The 14,838-nt window shown below is 37.1% G+C and overlaps 2 protein-coding genes across 2 annotated transcripts; one reads left to right on the top strand and one right to left on the bottom strand.

The window, feature by feature from the left end:
• Positions 1–377: 377 nt before the first annotated feature.
• LOC130413759 (potassium-transporting ATPase subunit beta-like) lies at positions 378–3,222 on the bottom strand. Its single transcript, XM_056739176.1, has 7 exons — positions 3,111–3,222; positions 1,825–1,953; positions 1,638–1,751; positions 1,345–1,550; positions 788–850; positions 618–710; positions 378–536 (listed from the first exon to the last, which is right to left on the bottom strand). The coding sequence occupies exons 1-7, from the start codon at positions 3,220–3,222 to the stop codon at positions 378–380; spliced, it is 876 nt and encodes a 291-aa protein (XP_056595154.1).
• Positions 3,223–5,454: 2,232 nt separating this feature from the next.
• grk1a (G protein-coupled receptor kinase 1 a) lies at positions 5,455–13,264 on the top strand. The gene is made up of 7 exons (XM_056739140.1): positions 5,455–6,156; positions 10,596–10,723; positions 11,156–11,313; positions 11,456–11,539; positions 11,703–11,827; positions 12,664–12,865; positions 12,972–13,264. Exons 1-7 carry the CDS (start codon positions 5,455–5,457, stop codon positions 13,262–13,264), a joined length of 1,692 nt encoding a protein of 563 aa, XP_056595118.1.
• The last annotated feature ends 1,574 nt before the right edge of the window (positions 13,265–14,838 follow it).

Genomic DNA, 14,838 nt, shown 5'->3' with positions numbered 1-14,838 from the left:
AATAGGATTTAACAGATGCATAACTACAACACGCATCAAATGAGATATACCATGTCACACATCATTACACTAAAGAAAGTCATTTAAAAAGTAATTAAACATGGTGTCAGGTGGTTTAAAAATGTGTTGTGTATACATTGGCCCATTAATTTAATATCTATGAAGTGCATGTATTGGATTTTTTTTTACATGTTTCATTATGTTGTCAAACAAGATATTTCACAGACAATGAAAACAACAATATATCAAACCCATAATATCAGTGAAGACATTTATAAAGAAACTGTTAAGACTCTTGTGATAGTCTTTGTGATCCGTTAACACATTCCTGCTCATTTTGTCTGCCTTTGCTCTAGAAATTTCACTTTGTCTGGTTTTTAGCTAATGCTCGTGAGATTGAAGATGACTTTGCCCTCAAAGGGGTCGTAGTAGTTCTCATAAGCAATGTTTTTTGCCACCACCCTACACTCGATCTGTGCTGTTTTCTGGTTGATGAGGTTGAACTTGACAGCGACCAGAGGATTCACATAAGTTGGCTTTAAAAACACAAGATGACATGAAAGTTACTTGAAATGAACTCGATTTAATATTCATAATAATGGGATATTTTGTCTTACCTGAGCGAGTTTACCGTAGTAAGGAAAGTAGGAGAGGTCGTATGTTCCATTATATGGGTGATATTCATAACCACTCACATTCTCACTACCTTCCTGTTTACACAAACACTGATGAGCGCTTTGAACAGCATTGATACATTAAAAGCATCTTACACATTCGGTCTTTTTACCAGTACGGTGCATATCAGACGTGGAGCCAATCCGGTTCCATTGTTTGGTAAAAAGCCGATAATCTGAAGAGAGACAGATGTCACACTTGATTCAGAGATTGTCAAAGCAAATGTGTGCTTACAAATGCAAAAGAAAAGTATGAGGCGCGACCTGCATTTTTGTGTTCAAACAGAGAGGGCGATATAGAGGCAAAAGTTGCAGATTTAAAGTGACGTTTCACCCAAAAAGGAAAATTCTGTCATCGTCTACTGACCCTCTTGTCATTTCAAACATGTATGACTTTCTTTCTTCCGCAGAACACAAAAGAAGATATTTTGAAGAACGTTGTTAGCTGGCCCCCATTCACTTGCATTGGTTTTGTGCCAATTCAATTGTAGCGAATGGGGGCTAGTGGCATTCTTCAAAATATCTTCTCTCGTGTTCTGCGCAAGAAAGACAGAATTTCAATTTCGGGTGAACTATCACTTTCACATGATCCTCTAGAATCTTTCAAACAAATACTCTCAATGGTATTAAGGGCACGTACAGTATACGTTCCATTGATTGTCAAACGTACCCTGTTCATTTTAATGATCACACATGGTTGTGAAGTTGTGTAGCCGAAGGTGGGGTCATCAATTCCCGAGCAATCACCCAGCATGCTTTGGTAGAACGCACACGCCCACTTTGTGTGATTGGGTCCGTTGAAACTGTTCTGAAGAAAATACCTTTCAGCGGTGCAGTTGTGCGGATTACACTGCTCCTGTAGAGTGTCATTATAGGCTGAAAGAAAATCGCAAGAGAGGGTCGTATAAATATATACAATAAAATTTATCAGCCATCTTTATCGCTCAAGTTTTAGACACGTACGATGAATAAGTGTGCGGATACTGTTGGCCATCTTCATCCAGCTCTTCTTGTTTGATGCGTTATAAGCGATCACGACTTTCTCATCTTCATACGTGTCCGGCCAAACCATCACCCCTGAAACATCGACATCAAGTCATAATTGACTGCGGTTTTATTCATGTTTCAGAGCAGGTGACAGGTTTCTTACCCGGCGATGATAATCGGTCCTGATAGTCAGGCGCGTACGGATCCAGCGTGTACATGAGCACATAGATGGCGAGAGCGAACAGACCCGTCATCACTATGTAGAACATCACGTAATACAGACTGATGTACACTGGGGATAGATGGTGACAGTGTGATAATTAAACTACTGAATTTAGCCAAAGTATAAATATGCATTTATTATGATATTTAAGAGTGTTTCTTCTATGGAGCATAGCAGAAGATATGCGGTGAACTATCCCTTTAAGTTTGACAATTGACATAAGAATGACTTTTACCAACAATAAATAAAACACGTTGATTTTTCAATGTCGTTTAAAGGACCACAACATTGAGAGAAGTAGACAGGGCGTGTGTTATCTATAAAGTTGTGTTATCTAAACACAATGAATGCTTGAACACTCAAACAATGACAATGTCAAAGACAAGGTCATATCAAACATACAGATGTCTCCTATCCTAGTACTAAACCCTGGATTTATATATGTGTTTCGTTTGTTTTACGAAAGGTAGATATGCGTAATTCTGTTTCATAATTTTTTTAATCAATTTCTTGAGTTGCGTTCTGGAACAGTTGTGCTCAGAACAGCCATACAAATGTGAGTGCAAAATTGTTTGGTCTTGTTCCGAAAATATGTTCTAGCTACATGTTTAGCAATGAGATATAAAACGATCTCACTAAAACTTTACTGCGAGATGTTTTGAGAGAACTTTTAGAGAATGTTACCTAAAGTTCTGGGAATGTTCCCTGTTTGGTAGAATGCTTGTTTTTGCCATTAAGCAGATCATAAAATCACAATTGCCTTTTGCAGAAATAAGAGGCATAATGATGACAGGTATGATGGTATTAACCCATGACCTGCAGATTTCCTTCTTAAAGCGATAGTTCACCCAAAAATGAAAATTCTTCTTGTCAATTGAAACCTGTGTGACTTTCTTTCTTCTGCAGAACACTAAAGAAGATATTTTGAAGAATGTTGTCAACCGCCCCCCATTTACTTGCATTAGTTTTGTTTCCAATAGAAGTGAATGGTGTCCAATGCTGTTTGGTTACCAACTCTCTTTAAAATATCTTCTTTTGTGTTCTGTCGTCGAAAGAAAGTCATAAAGGTTTAAAATGACAAGAGGGTGAGTAAATGATGGGTGAACTATCTTTAACTACACCTGCTTGAGTAGATCATCAACCAAACAGAACTTTTACCGCATCACAGCAATAAATATTATTGCCGTAAATGGATGGATCTGAAATTAAGTGATGTTCCTACACACCCCATTTGATCAGCGTCCTGCCGAATAATGTCCCGTTGTCAGAGTTCCACACAAAGTGGCCGAAATCTTCACACCGTTGACCACAAGTTCTCTTTTCCTTTAGAGTTGCCATGTCTGATGTATGTAGAACAGAAAATCCTGATCTGTGTAACTGTAATATGTCTGCGTGTCCTTTTTATTTGGCATGATAAGGCTCTGTGTGTACAGTCACTCCAGCACACAGGTACAGGTGTGACGCGACTCCTGCTGTGACCTTGAAGAAAAATCAACATCCAGCCGAGGTAAGAGAAAGACTAAGTCACTTATCACACATTCAGTCCACAGAGAAAAGGTTTTTTTTCATATTATTACAAATAATAAGGGCTGTGTTGGTTAAGGTGGTTATGTTCAAATTCGGATGCTGTCTTTCAGCCTGTTAGGATACACTTTGTATTTCATTGAATGCATATTGGCTGATTTTAATGTAAACGATGTGATGAATATAAATAAATGACAGATTAAATCAGCTGTAGATCTATTACAATGTGACTAAAGTTAATAGCTGATATTAAAGCAGCAAATCATAACTTTCTTTGGTTTCAAATAAACAGTAAATTAAACCGCCTTATTAAAGAGATACTTCACGCAAAAATTAAAATTTATTTACTCACCTTTGATTTGTTTCAAATCTGTATAAATGTCTTTGTTCTGATGAACATAGAGGAAGATATTTGGAAGAATGATTGTAACCAAACTGATCTTGCCCACATTGACTCCTATAGTAGGAAAAATACTATTTTTGTGTTGAAGATATTTTGAAGAATGTAGGACAGCAAACAGTTCTTGGGCACTTTTGACTACCATTGTATTTTTCCTACTATGGGAGTCAATGGGAGTCAAAATCTGTTTGGTTATAAGTATTCTTCCAAATATCTTTCTGTGTTTATCAAAACAAAGACATTTATACAGATTTGGAACGACTCGGAGCCGAGTAAATGATGACAGAATTTTCATTTTTGGGTGAAGTATCACTTTAACTCAATTGAGAGCAGTAAACTTATATTGATTTAAAATACTAGCTGCGATTTTGCAGGAAATATAAAAGGCAAAAAAACATTGTGTTTAACGCAAACACATGAATTCTACTGTATTTGCTTTTGTTTTCATTTTTTTTAAAGCTGTATTGTACACAGATTTGGTTATTACTAGAATTTCTTCCTATTAAAAATATCCCACTGCGGCGTATCGATATTCTGTTGGTGACAAGAATACGGCAGACAGGATTCACCAAACTTTACCTTTTGAACGCATCAAATTGTATTTTTCGATGGAGAGAAAAGTCTCTTTTAATCAAATACAACCGATATGTTGAAATTAAAACATATGAAAAAGTGCACTATAAATAATACACTTAAGTTGACACACTAACATGCAAATTTGTCCTATGGTTTGACGGCAAAAATTTTGACTAAAAAAACTAATAATGAAGACAAAACTCTGCTTTGCTATTTGAGATGATAAATATAAATATCAATAATTTAAAATGATATAATATTAGCAGTTTGTTTTCAAAATTTTGCTATGTCACACCATAGGGCACATGTATGATTTTTTCGTCAGCCACCCAAATGTACTTAAAATGCTCTTTTTTCACATATTTATTTTGTTCCAAAAACTAAAAAAGATGAACTTAGTAAGATCTTGGTGTAATCAACTTTTTGCTATTTCATGAAAAAATTGTTTTTTTAATTTTTTCTTTTGCTGGGACTTTAGCGTGTACTTTTTTATAACCTGGGTCGATTACAAAAAGGCATGTAAACCCGTCAAGGCTTCAGTGACTGATGGCTAACTTTAACTCTTTATTCTCTTAATTCGCAAATAATAAGGTTGCATGAATAAAACGTTTATTGTCCAAGCTTGACCAAAGCATCTTCCTGAAAGTGTTTTATAGAAAATGACAACAGCTTTTCCACAAGTTAAACAAGTTGATAAACTCTGAGCTGCAGAAGTGTGTGGTGTGTCGAAGGGTTAAGGTATTATGGAGTTAGGGAGATAATGCCTTCTGAAAGATGTTGAGTCAGGTAGATCTGTGTGTGTATGTGTGTGTACGGGGTTTAATCTTCACTTTCCCTTCAGCCACAAGACTGTCCCCTCGCATCCGTCTGAGCGCTTCCCAGGGACAGCCAGACCCCTAAAGTTTTCCAAGACCCCTACTCTCATGCAGAGTAACCCCACGCAAGTTGTGTGATTTGGTCATTCTCTTTTTCTCAGTCCGTATCTCATGTCTTTGGATAAGAGAGCTTCAATGTTCTTGCTCTGACTCCTTTAGGCTTCTCACAATCCCTAGTTCCACGTTCTCCTCGCCATGGACATCGGCGGCCTCACCACCGTGGTGGCCAACTCGGCGTACATCTCGGCCCGTGGCAGTTTCGATGGCACGGGAAACCCTGCGGCCAACCGAGACAAGAAATACCGTGCCAAACTCAAACTGCCCCACATCACGGTGTGCGAAGGTCTGAGCGAGACTCTAGATCTGCAGTTCAAGAGCATCTGTGTGGAGCAGCCCATCGGCAAACGCCTGTTTCAGGAGTTCCTGGAGACCACCAATGAGTACAAGGGGCCGTGTCGCCTCTGGAAGGACATCGAGGAGTACGACACCGCCGAGGATAAAGACCGAACCCACAAGGCTGGTAAAATCCTCCAGCGTTACATGGAGCCCTCGGCGAAGCTCTTCTGTCCGTTTTTACCCGAGAATGACATTACCAAGGTGAAGGAGCGGCACCAGGAGGCGGCGGACGACCTGTTTGTCGAGATCCTGAGCAGCGTGTTCGACTTCCTCAAGGAGGTTCCCTTCACGTTCTATCTGGAGAACATGTACTTCAAACGCTTTCTGCAGTGGAAGTGGCTGGAGATGCAGCCGGTGGGGGAGGACTGGTTCGTGGACTTTCGCGTTTTGGGAAAAGGTGGATTTGGGGAGGTGTCCGCCTGTCAGATGAAGGGCACAGGAAAGCTGTACGCCTGTAAGAAGCTCAACAAGAAGAGGTTGAAGAAGAGGAAAGGCTATGAGGTAGGACGGTTGGTTTGTGATGCTCTTGTTAACGGCCAATTTCATCCGATCTGACTCTTAATTTGCTTTATCGTAGGGGTGCCACAATAAACTGGTACGACAAAAATTGTGATAGTATCGTAAATAGTATTTCACCCATTTAACATTTTGCCTTAAGAGCCATAATGATTACAGTTGCTTTCTCTGGCTTCCTTGTGTTTTAAGCGCTAGTCATTGGCCAAAACTGGAGAAACACAAAATCTCAAATGATTTTGTCCAATGGCCGTATAGTTCGATTTTTTGTCCTGATAGCATCGTTAAGTCCAATGTTTAATTTGAGGTTAAATCAAACATCGCTTTTACATTATTTATTGACATATATGTACTTTGTCCAATTTGTCAATGTTAGTTCAACGGCATATGATGGTTTTAAAAAAACACTACATGCATAATTACGCTTGATGCCTCACCAGTCTATGCTGTTTACCAAGATCCCATTTTAAGGGGAAGTTCACCTTAAAATGAAAATTCGGTCATCATTTACTCACCCTCAACTTGTTCCAAAATCTTTATAAATGTCTTTGTTCTGTGGACCACAAATAAAGATAGCAGGAAAAATGTTAGCAATTTTCAGTTCTGGGACATCATTGGTTACCATAGTAGAAAAAAATGTTCTTTGTGTTCTGTTGGACACAAATTGAAATATTTTGAAGAATTTAGGCGCCTTTGACTTCCATTTTAATCTTTCCTTCTATGGTAGTCAATGAAATACCAAACTGAAAATGGCTAACATTCTTCCAAATATTTTTCTTTGCGTTCAGCAGAACAAAGTATTTTAAACTGGTTTGGAACAACCTGGAGGTGAGTAAATTGTGACATCATTTTTGGTTGAAGTATCCCTTTAAGCATTTTCTTAAAAAAGCTCAATTTGTACTTCATATTCATCACTGTTATCGTGTGGCCCTTTTACCCATTTACAAATGTTTTGACCCCTCTGAAATCATATTTGAGAAAATGAACAGCCTGTGTCAGAATTGATTTACACTAATATGCATTTATTTCAAATAATATTGTGTGATTGATATATTTTCTTATTGACCTCATTATGTTACAACCAGAAATATTATTCAATGTCGCAGGTTGGCACAAATATGATTTGATAGAGACCTTAGTCCATCCATCCGTCTGTTCTCTATACCGCCGATCAATATTGGGGTCACAGGGGGTGCTGGAGTCTATCTTGATAAAGAAACGTCATGCGATTCTAACATTTTTACAAATTTGATGTTTAGACATCAATGTTGAGTTGTGTTGATTGAATGTCTGATAATGGGAGGGAGGTATTTTCAGAAGAGATATTCAAATCTGAAATTATCCACATGTTCAGCCTGATCCCTCAGAAATGTGTGACTTTTTCACAACGTGGCTAGTTTATACAAATAAGAACGATGCTAAATGTACAACAATGCATCGTGACAGGTACTAAAGCAGATCATATTAAGACGTACGAATGAGATCATACGAATCACATCATAGAGTATTTACAAATTACAATAATATGTGTTGGAATGGTGGAAAGGTTTAATAACTGATATTTTATAAAAGAGTGAGGAGAGACACGACTTGGATAACAGGATATCTGGTCTTATGGCATTAAGCCGCTCAGATGTGACATTGAAGATAAAGGTGAGGGATTTATTTGGGGTTTATATGCTTCAGCTGTTGGTTTATGTTCCTAAAAGCAGCTCCAGGTCCAGATAATAGTTTCTATAAATGAAATGTGTATTGAAAAGTGTAATGATTTTAATCACAGATTAGATCTATTATCTCAGTTATGTTCCTTGACATCTATGAGAATAAATGGAGAGCAAATAAAAACCTTTCTTACATCTTCTCAGATGTTTCTCATGTGAATAAAAGAGTCAGACATCTCACAAATGTCTCCATCATTAGAGTTTCAGTAGAGATCTCTACAATGTCACAAACTGTGCAATCAAAAGTCTAAATTATTCAATAGGAACTCAAACATTTCTCATCAAAATGACCCATATCCAAAGTATTACACGTCTACAATCTACGCTCATAGCAAGGTTAATATAGTTTACTAAAATCAAAACTTTGAAAACGTTCCTGTTCATTGTAATAAAATAAAATATTGACCTAAAAATGATTGGAAAAACTTAAATAAATGAAATATTGAAAAGTTGCCTCAAAAATAAACTTTATAAGGAATTTTAAAGCAGTTAAATTATAACAAAAACTTAAATAAAAATGAATTAATATTTTATAGCAACAGTATAAATAAACCAATCAATTATAGAATGACAAAAGCATATACCAAAATTGCTAAAACTTAAAACCAAAAAATTTTAACCAAATATAAAATCTAAAAATAAAAGCTCATTTGAAATATGAATAAAAATAAAAATATATAATGACTCTGATTCATAATACACCTCCATATTCCTTATAGAATTTAACAATTGTCTTATTTGTTTCCGTCTTTATTTCTCCTACAGTATAAGCAAATTTAAGAGAAACATGTTTATACTTAAACGAAACACAACTGAGAACTCCATCAAATCTCCTGAGCTATTAAAGAGCAACCTTTGAGCAATAGCATTCTCTTCTTGTAACTTGTATGTACAGTAGATTTATTACCCAGCAGTATTAGAGGTTAGAAGCTTTAGTGCTTTGGCAGAGCAGATCAGCTTGTATTGCAGCCTCGACACGTTTAAATATGGAACAGATTTGATCTGGAAATCCAGCAGGGCTATAGTCAAGTCTACCTTTGTCAAATCCAAGACCAGGACTAGTCGAGACTGAGTCTTAAGAGGTTTGAGTTCAAGTCCAATGACACAGTCAAGACAGATACCTTGAAAAGTATCCTACTCAACATCACATGCTTTATATGTAATGATCAAAAAGCGGATCGAATTAGGTCATTTTATTTACTTTAGGTATTGCAATTTCACCAAAGTCACAAGTGGAAGTGCAACTTCAGATTTTGAGTCTTTTAAGTGCAGTGTAACAATCACATTCTGGGCTGCCAATTGACAGAAAACACAGACAAAAAAACTCTCAAATGCTGAATCAATCAGACATCAAGGATCGGTTTATGAACTCAACAATGGTGAAGATCAACAAAATAAAGCTTCATGCTGCAAGATACTGGGTAACATCATAACATTAAAACTCATTCGTGATTCCCAGCATGCATTGCCGGTGAACAGTTTATCTGAATTTGTTTGATGATACTCTTTATTGATGAGTGTTGATGTCTGAGTGTGTCAGGAAAATTTATGGTTTAATTTGAAGGAAACTGATGAGCACGAGCAGCTCTCGTTCTCGAGTCAAGAATGGGTTGCAACAGTTAAATCCCATCTTCCCCCGTCTTCCCATGGGCTTACAAAAATGTTCGAAACCATATGGGATAACATGTTTTTGCACGTGTCATTTTTTTCTTTAATAATTAGCATACATACAGTCAGCTCCATCCAAGTATGAAATAAAAAAAATCTTTGTATAAAACTATAATAAAAAGTCATATTTTTTGTCTCCAATAAAACATGTGACCCTGGACAACAAAACCCGTCATAAATAGCACGGGAATATTTGTGGTAAAAGACAACAGAACATGAAATGTGTCAAAACTATCCATTATTCTTTTATGCCAAAAATCATTAGGATATTAAGTAAACGTCATGTTTCATGAAGATATTTTGTAAATTTCTCACCGTAAATATGTATAAAAAAATATATATTTTTGTAAGTGGATGAAGCAAACTTCTATGGAAATGTCAGGAAACCCATGTACACATGTACTCTGCACGCTCTTAGAGAATTACCAATTAAAGTTTGCTATCCTACCGTATGTAAAGTTAAGAATTTCTGCTTTTGGACGTCTACTTTCCACAACATCATTACAGCAATGTGCCATTAGAGATGTTTTCTTGGCACACTTTAGGCCCCTTAGTGCAAATTGGGCATCGTTTAAATGCCACGGCCTACCTGAGCATTGTTTCTGACCATGTCCATCCCTTTATGTCCACCATGTACCCATCCTGTGATGGCTACTTCCAGCAGGATAATGCACCATGTCACAACGCTCCAATCATTTCAAATTGGTTTCTTGAACATGACAATGAGTTCACTGTACTAAAATGGCCCCCACAGTCACCAGATCTCAACCCAATAGAGCATCTTTGGGATGTGGTGGAACGGGAGCTACGTGCATCCCACAAATCTCCATCAACTGCAAGATGCTATCCTATCAATATGGGCCAACATTTCTAAAGAATTCTTTCAGCACCTTGTTGAATCAATGCCACGTAGAATCAAGGCAGTTCTGAAAGCGAAAAAGGGGGTCAAACACAGTATTAGTATGGTGTTCCTAATAATCCTTTAGGTGAGTGTAGATCCACACAGAAATGTAAACCGATGATGTGATGTTTTCACAGGGTGCCATGGTGGAGAAACGCATTCTGGCTCGCGTTCACAGTAGATTCATCGTGTCGTTGGCTTACGCCTTCCAGACCAAGACTGAGCTCTGCCTGGTCATGACTATCATGAATGGAGGAGATCTCAGGTTAACTTCAAACACAAACAAATTTTATGGAGAAATTCATGGACATAATTACTTTTATACTCTATAATCTTTATATTTTTACCCATTTAGAGGCGGTTTCCCGGATGGGATTAGTTTAAACCAGGACATTTAAGTTGTTTCTACAAACATAACTTTCATGCATTTTGAGACAAAACAATGCCACTGATATATTTTAAGATATATAAACTGTTTACGGTTTAGACACCTCTAACATTTATTTTGGTCTAGGACTAGTCTCAAGCCTTGTCCGGGAAATCGCCCCTTAGTATAATTCAAGGTTGTCATCCTGAGACGGACCAAAAATTATTTTGGGAAGACCTACACATTTTACACTTTAAAGATTGTTTTTAAAGCCATTTGCACTGCAAGGGAATCTCATGAGATGTTAATGAGCAAATGGTTTTTCCACAGGTATCATATCTATAACGTAGATGAGAATAATCCAGGATTCTCCGAAACGAGAGCTTGTTATTACGCTGCTCAGATCATCCAGGGAATGGAGCATCTTCACCAGAAACGAATCATCTACAGAGACCTGAAGCCCGAGAACGTTCTTCTGGATAATGAAGGTGATGAACACGTTAAACTCTGACATTGCATGTCAGGCAATCACGCGTGTTTGCTGTAAAAGTATTAACTCTGTAGAGGTTATTTATTCCGGATAGGCACGCAGTCTGTGACGTTTGTTTGACGGCCGGTGTTTGTTCACAGGTAATGTGCGTATCTCTGACCTTGGTTTAGCTGTTGAACTTGCAGACGGCCAGGACAAAACGAAAGGTTACGCTGGGACTCCAGGTGAAATTCTTCTTCGATTACAGTAGACAAACTTTACAAAGTTTCATCCGTGTAGACAATGAATCTTGTAGAGAAATAATTTGGGCTGCATTGCAGTTCAAGAGAAAGTTCTCTTATCTTATTTACCATGAAGTGAATATCTGTGATTTGGTTTTTCGTTCAGGCTTTATGGCCCCAGAACTGCTGAAGAGTGAAGAATATGATTATTCTGTAGATTATTTCACACTGGGAGTCACGCTGTACGAGTTCATCGCCGCTAAAGGACCTTTCAGAACTCGAGGAGAGAAGGTGATAACTTGAATAAATGGAGTAAATGAAGGTGGACTCAAATGGCAATTGTGTTAAGCTCTGGTACTTTGGATCAGACTTATAGGGATACTTCACCCAAAAATAAAACCAGTGAACTTTTCTTCTGCCGAACACAAAAGAAGACATTTTGAGATGTCTCAGTCGATGTCAGTATTCTTCACATATCTTCTTTTGTGTTCTGCAGAAAAATGAAAGTCATACACGTTTGTATGACTATGTAAATAATGGAAGATTCTTTATTTCTGAGCGAACTTTCCCTTTAAAGAGAAAATATTTTGTGATTTTTCCTACTTTGGTTTACTGAGTGTCCGACAACAAGTTTACGTACATACACGGTGTAAAAACACTTTCATTTTCTAATAATAGGCCGCTATTGTTATCTTACTTCTTGACTGACTGTCAAATGATTCGTACGGCGATTCATGTGTCTAATCCCCTCCGTTCTGTCAGTATACTCTGATCTGATTGGTCAGATGGTCTATTCTGCTCTGATTGGTATATCGCGTGCAGTTTTGCAAATGGAACGTATTTATGGCGGCCATTATACGGAGTGACACAAATCTGACCCGGAACTGAAATTAGAACGACAGACGACTCCTTCGTGTTATTCAGATTCGACTCCTTTTTTCCCAAGCCAATAACTTTGTTATTCGTTCACTTTCGGCGTTACAACTTGGCAGACTGCTTACATTCACACACAGCAACATTACACACGGCATGAAATAAATTTTTTAATGACATTGTAATAGTTAAGGTACAATCTATCTAGTGTTTATTTGCTTTGATATTTCATATAAAAATGCTCCTCTGGGCAGGTGGAGAACAAAGAGGTGAAGAAACGAATCCTCAATGACCCTGTAACCTATCCGGAGAGCTTCAGTGAAAACGCCAAGTCCATCTGTGAGGGTCTTCTGGCTAAAGATGTGAACAATAGGTTGGGCTTCAAGAACGGCACGTGTGATGAGCTGAAATCCCATCCGTTCTTCAGCGAGATCAACTGGAGGAAACTCGACGCAGGTGTCACAGTGTTTTTATTTCTTTACAGGTTTTAGTTAAGTTTGACTTCAGGTTAGTTTGCCCTGTCTTTGGGCACTAACATCATGTTGTTGCTCTCAACCTGCAGGAATTCTACCGCCTCCTTTTGTACCCGATTCCAAGACTGTTTATGCCAAAGATTTGGATGATGTCGGAGCGTTCTCCACTGTGAAGGGTGTCGGGCTGGAAGATAATGACAAGAACTTCTTCGATGAGTTCGCCTCAGGAAACATCTCCATCCCATGGCAGGAAGAGATGATCGAGACGGGCATTTACGGCGAGCTGAACATATGGGGACCGGGGGGCACCGTTCCCAATGACCTCAGACGGGAATCCATTTTGGAGCAGCCGCCCAAGTCCTCCACGTGTAGCATATCATAAACACATGATAACAGAACTTTCTCATCATCATCATTGGTCAAGATCGGCAATCCGCATCAGATAGGTTTATAGATCAATTATTGAATTGATTTATACTCAGATTTAAAGGGATACGTCGCACAAATATGAAAACTCTGTCATTTACTCACCTTCGAGTTGTTCCAAATATGTTTACATTTTCTTTTTTCTCATAAACACAGAGAGAGATATTTGGAAGAATGCTTATAACCAGACAGATTTTGCCCCCCATTGACTCCCATAGTATGCAATGTTAGTCAAAAGGGAAGTAGAAATGTTTGCTTTCCTACATTCTTCCAAATATCTTCTTTTGTGTTCAAAAGAACAAAAACATTCATACAGATTTGGAACAACTCGAAGTGTTAATTATGACAGAATGTTAATTTTTGGGTGAAGCATCCCTTTATATGAGAGTATATGAGAGTTGAAGTTTATTGCTCTCGGTATTTGTATTTTAACAAAACTTTTAAACAGTAAAGCGAGTTATCAAACACTAGGTTTACAACACACAATTATAAAGATCCATCTGTGTAACAAAATAATGTCAACAGTTATTATGAATATATATAAAATATGATTTGAAAGTAGAGCTGAAGTTATTTCCTGATGTCAGTCACAGTGTTCATGTATGTATTATATATGTATATAATGTTGCTACTGAATGCATATCAAATTATGACGGGATGATAAAGTTCAAAGACGAATGTTAATGACTATGGACTTCAATATACTAGAGAATGTTGAAATAATTTTCAAAGTATGCTGTGCGTTGAAAAGATAATTTCTCATTTTATTCATTACACAAACTGATGTTATGTTTTGACACATTCTTTCCTGAACTGTCTGACTTTGACTTAGTACATTGTTTTAACTGCTTTAAATAATGCCTTTATTTATTGAGATACTGTTTTGTGACCCTCACTGGGTTGTTCAGTAATATATTTGGGGGGTCTAATGTTCTGTAGAATGAACAGAATGATACCCTATTGAAATCTGAGTGGTTGACTAGTCTTGCTATTGTTGCCATTCAGAATCATGCTTCAGTGCATCACTTTCAAAAGTGACCTATAGTGAAGAAAAACATTTCTTTCATGTAAAAAGCTGTACATGCCTAGATTGCAGTAATCAAATATAACGAGTATAAAACATTTGGAATGATGTGATAGATCAATAATGGTTTTAAATAAACGTTTTGCCATAAATGCCACTGTAGTGAATTTCTTTTCATTTTTGACTATAGAGAAAATAAAGAACATCTAGTTGTTATAAGTGTACATAAACCTTTATTATGGGTTTATAAGGTTATATAAGTTAATTTCATCTAACGGTGAGTTGTGGAGTATATGGTATATAAAATATCAAATTGTTGTTTATCTTCAGTTCTTTATTTAAAATAAATTAATGTAGAATATATGTGACAACTTGCCCCAATTAGGACTTTTATAAAAAATGCAAACAAATATAAGTACACTATAAAATATTTCTTTTCAACGAATTACAATATAAGCTTTTTTTAAATAAATGTTCATATGTTTTTTAAAGGTTTGAATTTAATC

This window comes from Triplophysa dalaica, chromosome 2, assembly GCF_015846415.1.
Source record: "Triplophysa dalaica isolate WHDGS20190420 chromosome 2, ASM1584641v1, whole genome shotgun sequence".
NCBI classification, from domain to species: Eukaryota; Metazoa; Chordata; class Actinopteri; order Cypriniformes; family Nemacheilidae; genus Triplophysa; species Triplophysa dalaica.
This window is presented reverse-complemented; position numbering and strand designations above follow the sequence as displayed.

Coding starts and splice junctions, on each gene's coding strand:
- grk1a (XM_056739140.1), top strand. CDS start 5,455: ATGGACATCGGCGGCCTCACCACCGTGGTGGCCAACTCGGCGTACATC. Junction 11,828..12,663: donor TCAGAACTCGAGGAGAGAAG/GTGATAACTTGA, acceptor TCCTCTGGGCAG/GTGGAGAACAAAGAGGTGAA. Junction 12,866..12,971: donor CTGGAGGAAACTCGACGCAG/GTGTCACAGTGT, acceptor CTCAACCTGCAG/GAATTCTACCGCCTCCTTTT.
- LOC130413759 (XM_056739176.1), bottom strand. CDS start 3,222: ATGGCAACTCTAAAGGAAAAGAGAACTTGTGGTCAACGGTGTGAAGAT. Junction 1,752..1,824: donor GGACCGATTATCATCGCCGG/GTAAGAAACCTG, acceptor TCGATGTTTCAG/GGGTGATGGTTTGGCCGGAC. Junction 1,551..1,637: donor TATCCGCACACTTATTCATC/GTACGTGTCTAA, acceptor ATTTTCTTTCAG/CCTATAATGACACTCTACAG.